This window comes from Argiope bruennichi, chromosome 7 (assembly GCF_947563725.1).
Source record: "Argiope bruennichi chromosome 7, qqArgBrue1.1, whole genome shotgun sequence".
In the NCBI taxonomy this organism is placed as follows: Eukaryota; Metazoa; Arthropoda; class Arachnida; order Araneae; family Araneidae; genus Argiope; species Argiope bruennichi.
Window position 1 is genome coordinate 22133318 of NC_079157.1, and position 9773 is coordinate 22143090.

The window sequence follows — 9773 nt, forward strand, 5'->3', positions numbered from 1 at the left end:
TTTTAATGTTATAAACTCCGCTTTATGTATTTTTATTTTTAATGAAATTTTTTTGTTCTTCTCTTTTAGATTACTTTATAATAACACCAAATAATACATTCGCTTCTTGAAAATGCTTTTGCTTTTATTTGCTGTCTAAAAGATGAAATTTTCAACGGATGAAAATGAGTAAACAATCTTTGAGACTTTATTTAAATCCAATCTGGAATAGGGTTTTGTTTATTTAGTTCTTTTTTTAACTCCTTGCATTCCAAATAAAATGCGGAAATTTTATTTTAATTGGCAGAATACTTTATAAATTTAGTAAAAAAATTCCATAGATCACAAGCTAATAGATTCGCTAACAGCATGCGGTTTATAATATACAAACACTGGTTTCTTTTATTATAATATAAAGGTGTATTTAAGCAGGTTTCGATACCTTACGGTCCATCAAAAAATTATCGCTTTGCTTTACAACAGGACGTTATTCTTCTTAAAGGATGAATGCCACGCCCCCTTCTTTCAACAAGGTGAATTACTCAAAACAAATCATCATTTTTCTAAAAAATATATTAAAATTTTATTTTTTACTTCATGAAGTATAGGAAGCATCAATCATATACAAAAAAAAATCGAATTTAGGATTAGTTTCCTTTAAGTTTTATTCATAAATCTCATATTTACTAGTTTGCACATAATAGAAATGATGTTTCTCGACTTTTGACTCTGGTTCGAACTTATAATTACCAAATAGCATGAATTGTCTATGGTCTAATAATTACACCAAGTGAATACTAAAATCAATCACAATTTATGACCATTAAGTCATCAGCTTAGTAACATAGTCACTGGCAAGTTGTGGTCATTTTCCAGACACTGATCGCATACGATGCTACTTAATTGCGATGAATGAAGAAAACCACAGATTTCATTATGTACAGATGACGATTTAAATTCCATTCTTATGATAGGAGGAGGCTTCATTTCGATTATTATCATCATCATTTAAGCAGGGTTCGATACCTTATGGTCCATCAAAAAAGTCTCTATGTGCTTTGCCACGTTATTTCGACTAAGATGAATTAGCCAAAATGAACCATAATTATTCGAGAAAAATATTAAAGTCACATTTTTTTTTTACTTTATGAAGTATAAGAAACACAAAAGCAGTAAATATTGCAAGAATAAAGGAATTTTTGACTTCACGATTAGATAAACCTCTAAGTCTCCAACAATCTTGAATCCGTTTTTTGAAATGTTTGTTTCTTAGTCCTTCAAATTATAATTATCAATTCAAATTTCGAGTGCCATGTTGACATCAAATTAAAGATTTATGTCAATATTTGAAACTAAGTCGTAGCAGGAAAGTGGACATAATTCAAAAAAGTTATCATAGTAAAATTTTTATGGATGTGATAGTGACCTCCTGGTTACTTCAGTCTCCTTTCCTTATTTTTAAACGAAAGAATGGTCAAGGTGGCCTAGTGCTAAGGTACGGCCATGAAATCGCAGAATTTCAGGTTCGAAACCCAATTTCACCAATGAACCATCTCGTAAACGGGTCTGGTGTACGTTAAATCCATCGGGGCCAAACCTCCCCTCGCTGGTGTAACGCAGAAGTTAAGCAAAAGAGGGTACCAACTCAGGTATTGTTCTCGGCATCTGACTGCGATTCAAAATTACGAGTTTCGTCCCAAAATAGTCTAAGTGTTGCTTCAAAATGGTACGATAATATGATTGAATTAAACAAAAGAATTTCAATTTTTTTTATGGCAACGCATTTTCATTATTGAAGAAATAATCATGATTTCTTATAAATATGTTCATCGACAGTGACTGCACGCTTTGAATCTGCGAAATAACTTAGTAAGAAAACAATGAATATGCAAGGAACTGTTTTAAACATCCCTAAAGCGCTCAGATCTACGACACAAATTCGACGGAGGGGTTACCAGCAAATCGATGGCCCCCTGGTGAGTATTATTTTTGTGATCAAGTAATATTATATCAAATAGTTTAATAATGCCTCACCTTTCGTGAATTTCTTGTGAACATCTGATATAATTATAATGACTATTTTAAAGGTAGGTGAGTGCATTAAAAATTTAATTTTTGTGGAATTATTATTATTTTTTTTTAATTTACCATGTTTGACGTTTCAGTAGGTTCCTTTATGAAACTGTTAGAATTTTGTTTTTAATTCTAATTTTCGGGATGTTGCATCGATTTCTATGCTTACAGTTATATAGTTTAAATGCTATTTTATACGTAATGATACATTGAGATGATGGCTTCACAGATTCTAATCTTTCACCGAATTTTCTTGTGGAAAACTTCATAAATTAAAATGTAATTTTTTTTTATGTTCAAGCTTGGTATTACAATTCTTCAATACGTTCTGAACTAGAGAATAAGTAATCTATTCCTTTAAAGATTTTATGGTGATTTTAGTGTTTTAAAATGGGGAAAAAAAAGGTTGAAAATGCCGTGTTATTTATCAGTCGAACCCTAATTTTTAAAGAATGGATAGAAACGGTTTCTTGTAGCTCAGAAATTAGATATTTCTTAAGCTATCTGTAAAATTTTAAAGAAAATCATTTGATGATGAATCAAGATGAACGTATAAACTAAAATTTTTTGCATTTTACCACTTAACTGGTATGTTTTTATTTTATAGATGTTTTTTTTTAATATTTTTAATGCAAATATTCAAAAACATGGCTATTTTCACTAAATACTCTTTTCATTTGATACAATTACTATAATTTTTGACAACTGACTTTGACAAAACTAGAAAAATTACGCATTGCACTGTCTGTATTATGACGTTTACATTCAACATCTACAGCACTCGCTAACAAGCTTGAATCGTATTTTGAGGTTAAAAAAAAATATAGAAACACAATGTTCCTCAACAAACATTTATTCTGATGATAAGGCATTCTATTGTATAATAACATAATGAAAACAAATTGCCCAAGATTAAAACAAGACCCTAGTTTAAATCTTTAATCTAGCTTTTGTTATCTTTGTGCATAATGAAGACTTATTTCCTCAAATCCAGGCTTGGAAAGAATTCTTAACTCCATCTCAAATTCATTTTCCTTATGTTCACTTTTATTGTTATTCCCAATGAAACCTTTCCCTCAAACTAATCAAATTTTACATCACAGCCTATAAATCCATTGCTTCTCATTATATTTCGCACTATGAGTTTCTATTCCATGTAATACCAGGCAGAGTCAAAGTAAGAAGACATTTGAGAAGAGATGCATTTATTCTAATGATAGAAAATTGAAACATTCATTATTTATATACATAACCAGCTTAGACTTCAAAGCACTTTCTCCAAAGTTTCACAAGTTTTTATTCCATCGAAAAAAAAATGATTTCTTCCTTGCCTGCGAATCTTCGACTTAATATTCTCTTCACTGGTCCAAACATATAAAAATCACTTGGAGCCAGGTTTGGACTGTATGGCCGGTGTTCCAGTACTTCGGAGTCCGCTGGGCAGAATGTTGCCTGCAGGATGACACTGTTCTCAGTTTTCCACGACGTTTGGATCTGATTGCAGGTCCCAGTTTAGCTAGCAACGCATCACATTAGTTCTCACTATTCAGTTTCACCTCTTGGGATGAAATGAACTGCTACCACACCTTCCATGTGTCAGAATAGTATTAACATAATCTTACCAGCTGAAGGTTAGCGTTTAAATTTCTGAACTTCTGGTGATAAAGGTGTCGCCTTCGACGAACACTTTAAGCATGTTTAACATCTTCCGCAAACAAAAAGCGAATCGCTGCCTTCATTTGCCCCTTGACAGATCGCCAATGGAGCTGCCATGTTTAAAGGTCTGCTATATTCCTTCAACTAATGCGGGAGTAAGAGTGACGTGTTGGACTGTAGTTTTGCCAACTACACTAATTCAGCGCTGGGTACTAGAGTTGTTACCAAATCCCAGACAGAAGAATCGCAAAGCCGGCGTCCTTGCATAGGGGTAGCGCATCTTCCCCTTGATCTGAGCATCCCGGGTTCGAATCCCGGTTCGGGCATGGCTTTTCTTCATATGTGTTCTATCTGTAAGGTGTATGAATGTGCCCCCCTGTAAAAAGGGGTTGTGCAAGCGAATGTGTGAGTTTCATCTTCATATGAGCTGGAAGTCAGACTTCTGCCCTCGGATTCCTCAGGGGTCTTCACCCTCGGAAGCTACTGCACTTCCTTTCCGTGGTAACGCGGACACATCATCAAGAATCGCAAAAGTTAATTTTATTTTCCCCAGTAATATTTTTCAATCTTTCCTCTTATACCCTGAACTTTCAGAAACTCCTTAATGTTTCGATTTTTGTGACATACTGTGGCAAAAAGAAACACAGAAATAGAAGAGAATTCACAAAGCTCAGTAGAAGAGAATTCATAAATCTTTATTTTCTGGGTCTTATTATTACAAGTAGTGAGTTTCTAAACTATCCGCTATGTGGCACCTTTCGCATTAATAAAACTAATTCGAATTAAACTAAGTTCTAAAACTATTAAAGTGTATTGTCATCGAAAACATATAACTGTATACAATTTTATAAATTATTCTAACGTATGAAAGGAAATAAAATATAGGATGCTAATTGATTTTTGAAACTTAAAAGAAATTAGTTTTCAGTTACATTTTATAACCGATTTCATAAATTTAGAATGTTAAAAATTTAAATTTTTTCCAAAAACACAATTGATTATTTTTTTTTTCAGGAAATGTCTGCCTTTACTACAGTTTTGATTTTCATAATCGTGTTTATCATTCTAACTGCTTTGACACTTCTTGGTTCTGGATATACTACAGCAGGTATTTCAGTACTAGGCTCGGTATGTATATATTTCTTGTTTCAATATGTACAGTATTGTCTAAATTAAACTTTCCCACCTTAGAGAGCTGTGGGCGGGAGAGTATCTGATAGTAATGATATGAACAATAAATCATTCAGATGATGTGGTCTAGATGTATTGCAAAACATTATAATTATCCTATAAATGAAGCAAAGCGATAAATCGTTCTACTTTAAGCTCCACTGGTTCTCCATAACTTATTGATTTTACGAATGTTGCCTAATGCTGTCTTTCGGATGTGATAGTTTTTCGAGTCGCCATCGGACTGCCAAGAGCCACTCGCAACTTAGTCTATATGTTATGTTAATGTAACGGAGAAGATTTCAACATTTCAACGCTAAATCAAATTCATTCATGATCTAGTGACCAAAAGAAGCGAGGGGTCAGGTAGACGAAAGCGATTCTATGGGTCCTGATGAGATTAAGATTATCTGTGAAATTGCAAAAATTCCTCTATGAACCGCAAGAGCGTGTTTTCTTCCATGAAACCAATTCTGAAACAAGAAATGCTGCAATCGGAATAATGCAGCAAGTACTGCAGTCTGTCATGAATGCACAAAATAAGACGTCGCTGGTATTTTTATACAGGATGTTCAAGTTTATGAACCATCAATAAGCATTCACTTTAGAGAACACGTGAAATTTATTAAAAACATTAGAAGTATCCAACAGATGGCGCTCCAACGTTGACTCATTCGACATAAATTCCAATGATTCTCCATAACTTATATATTTTACGAATATGGTGAATAGAGATGCCATTCTGATGGGGCAGTTTTGGGAGTTGTTGTCCGATTCACCATCGAATTACCGAGAGAAACCAGCCACATTATCCATATAACATATAAACTCTATGAATTAGTCCAGAGTAGCGGCATTTCTACGATACACCAATTTCATTCAAGATCTAATAACCAAAAGATGCAAGGTGTCGGGTAGAAGAAAGCGGTTCCGTTTACGTGAAAAGACTAATGTTGTTGTTGTTGCTAATCTCCATGGCCTGACTTAGTCAGACCATATCCAAAAATCCATTGACAAGAAGAAAGTCAAAAACGAGGTATTAGAATAAATTTCTCCCCAAAGAAATTCTAAAGTCTAGAATATGTTCGGCAGAGGCCCGATGTTGGCAGCATTTCGGGCAAAGAGGTTAAAATTTTTCACCCAGAGAAAAGACATTTAAGGTGGCCACTGGCAAGGCGCTACAGGCAAGTGTTGGTTTTACTATCACAAGGGAGAATTGAGGATTAGCCCGACTTATTAGCCCTATACCAATCGTGAGTAAGGGGTACCATCCAATTCTTCTTATTTAGGAATTTCGCTTGAGAGAAGAGTTCTATGAGTTCAGCAGAAGATGAAGTCGCTAGGCTGCTTCCTTTCTTTGCAAGCCTGTCTGCTATTTCGTTACAAAGTAGATCCACGTGATATGGGATCTACTGGAAATGAATATCATGTTGGAGTGAAATCAACTTCAACTTCTGAAGAATAGATTTCTTTATCTCCAATATAGGTCTTATTGTTAGGGTGTTCCATTGAGATGCGGCTATCAGTAAGAATCCAAAGGTTCTTATAATTTTCGTGTAAAATGGTCGCAAGTCCCTCATCGATTGCTAGAAGTTCGCTTCTAAAAACGGAACAGATTTCATTTGCATAGAGAGAAATTAGACTGAAGAGTTACAATATAGATGCAAATACTGCAAAATTGTCGATTTTGCTGTCATCGGTATACAATTTAATATCACATTTAGGGATTTTATTAATGACTTTCAAGGTCAAATGTCTAAGGTGTTCTGACTCATTTTCCTTAATGGGAACAGGGAGGTTGAAATGAAAGTGAATCCTGGTAAGTTCTTCAGTAGAATTCATACAGGAGTGAAGAGAATGTGGCTCTACATTTTTCGGAATTGCATTCTGAGACAAGACTTGACTAAAGGGACTATTTTTCTTGAGTCTTTGGAGGCAAGTCCAATTACTTGGGTATTTTGAGGTGTTTTGAATGCCATAACTGGAAAGTTTGTTGTAATATTTGATTTTATTAGATTAGCATGTCTTCTAACATGGAAAGGTTTCAAGTCGCTTCATAAAGAACAATATCTGAGGGGCAACTTCGTTTCAGACCAGTTATTATACGAGCTGCATTCAGCTGTACCTGTTAAAGTTGGAATCGGAGACACAGCAATAAATTGGGAATCCATATTCAAGTAAATGTCTGATTGCTAGATAAGTAGTTCTAAGGGGTAGTCATGTCAGCGCCTCAGTCTCTACCTGCAATATATTTAAGGATGTTTAACCGTTTTCTTGCTTTTCAGACAATGTAATCAATATGCTTATTACTTGTAAGTTCAGAATCCAAAACAATTGCTAAGTATTTTGGTAGACTAATGATTCTTATGTGAAATTTTATTACAAAAATTCCTCTATGTATCATAAAAGATATGGAGCATACTTTTTTTGCATCAAACTAATTAGGGGTAATGCAATGAATGTTGCAACCAAAACTGCGGGTCCTGAAGTTTATCATAATATCAGTGTCTGCAGCTCTTAACTTGGGGCACTTCAATAACCGAAGGTAGCAAGGTATCAAGTAGGTGAACGCGGTACCGAAGCCATGAAAAGACTAATTATTATCTGTGAAATTCCTCAGTGAATTACACAAGATGTGGATAATATTTTCTCACGTGAAACTGGTTGTAGTAATGCGTGGAATGTTACAACCAGAAAAATTACAGGTCAGGCAGTCTACAAAAATGCCAGGGTCTGCAATTGTACCGATAGGTCTTCTTGGCACAGGCCACATAACTATCGGTATTTTCATACAGGAGAAAAGTTTAAGGTTCTGAACTAGTAGGAAAATACTTGCGACTAGGTAGGTAAGACTAGTTGGAAAATATTTTCAGAGGATATGTATAATATATGCGATGATTACAATCGTATCTGAGAATCCAGATTTATATTCCTGTAAATGAAATGTTCATATGAAGTTTACATTCTACATTAATAATGGGGGAAGGTGGTTAAATTTTCAAACTCAAATTCTTCGCCTAAATCATTTCATTAATAACATCGGATGACACTGGTTAGATTCTAAAATGTTTTGATCTATTCGGGAAGAAAGACCTAGAGCGTTTAAATACGAAAATAATTATCTTTCAGATTTTTGCGAGCTGTTGTTTTTATCGCATTTTTGACTGCTTGGGCTGTAGCAGATATTTTGCCTACTTGGGAAGAATCTGCTGCTGCTGTTGCTGCAGAGCTTCTGAACCACAGACTTCAGAGCCATCAACGTTAGAATCAAGTTGGATGCCATCGACTCCAGGACCATCGTCTCAACAGCATCCGATTCCAGGACCATCAACGTTGGAATCAAGTTGGATGCCATCGACTCCAGGACCATCGCCTCAACAGCATCCGATTCCAGGGCCATCAACGTTAGAATCAAGTTGGATGCCATCGACTCCAGGACCATCGTCTCAACAGCATCCGATTCCAGGGCCATCAACGTTGGAATCAAGTTGGATGCCATCGACTCCAGGACCATCGCCTCAACAGCATCCGATTCCAGGGTCATCAACGTTGGAATCAAGTTGGATGCCATCGACTCCAGGACCATCGTCTCAACAGCATCCGATTCCAGGACCATCAACGTTGGAATCAAGTTGGATGCCATCGACTCCAGGACCATCGCCTCAACAGCATCCGATTCCAGGGCCATCAACGTTAGAATCAAGTTGGATGCCATCGACTCCAGGACCATCGTCTCAACAGCATCCGATTCCAGGGCCATCAACGTTGGAATCAAGTTGGATGCCATCGACTCCAGGACCATCGCCTCAACAGCATCCGATTCCAGGGTCATCAACGTTGGAATCAAGTTGGATGCCATCGACTCCAGGACCATCGCCTCAACAGCATCCGATTCCAGGGCCATCAACGTTGGAATCAAGTTGGATGCCATCGACTCCAGGACCATCGTCTCAACAGCATCCGATTCCAGGGCCATCAACTTTAGAATCCAAGCCTATGCCCTCACCTCCAGACTTATTTACGTTTCAGCATTCGCTTCCAGAACCATCAACGTTAGAATCTAGTTCGATGCCATCAACGGTGCCACCAACTCGTAAGCCTACAGTTGCAAAACCACTAACTGTAGAATCAAGGTCACTGCCCTCGTCTCGAACGCATCTGGCTGCAGAACTACCAACTGTAAAATTAGGGTCGATGCCTTCATTGCAAATGCATCTAGTTGCAGAATCACAAACTGTTTATTCCAAGTCAATGCCATCTCGAATGCATCCGGCTACAGGACCACTAACTGTAAAATCCATGTCAATGCCATCATCTCCAAAGCTACCTACTCTGCAGCATGTGGCTCCAGCATCGGTTCCATAGCCACTGTAGAATTCAGATTGATGCCATTACCTCTAGAGCCACTGATTCTGCTACTTGCGGTCATACAAATTCTTCTTTGAGACGACAACCAATGTTTCAAGTTCTATCATTGGGCGATACTTTTATGTTGACTTTTTACTGTTTTATTGTATAGCACTATTTTAAACTGACTTAATCATTTATGGAATAAAAATTGCTAAAATATTTTAAGCAAGTTCTTTTGCTATCAGTTTAATACCTTCTCTCGTTAACTTGAGTTCATTTTACATCGTAATGGCAAGAGAAACTCCCTGTTTGTTTTTTAAGCCAATGCTACTTACAGTATTAAAATTTTGATTGTCAAATAATAGCTTGAGTATTTTGAAAAAATACGACACAAACTATTTCCATCTAAGGTTTTGAAGCTGACAGTTTTTGAAAAGGCCAACTATTAAAAGATTTCATGGTGAATAAATCCTGAATCGAAAGCTCCGATTTACGTAATAAAAATGTGTAGCTTGTATAATGTCAAAGAAAAATATACGAATTAT

At 36.1% G+C, this 9773-nt stretch overlaps 1 protein-coding gene across 1 annotated transcript; it reads left to right on the plus strand.

The window, feature by feature from the left end:
* Positions 1-1833: 1833 nt before the first annotated feature.
* LOC129976043 (uncharacterized) lies at positions 1834-9481 on the plus strand. The gene is made up of 3 exons (XM_056089393.1): positions 1834-1955; positions 4723-4836; positions 8008-9481. The coding sequence occupies exons 1-3, from the start codon at positions 1860-1862 to the stop codon at positions 9241-9243; spliced, it is 1446 nt and encodes a 481-aa protein (XP_055945368.1). The 5' UTR covers positions 1834-1859; the 3' UTR covers positions 9244-9481.
* The last annotated feature ends 292 nt before the right edge of the window (positions 9482-9773 follow it).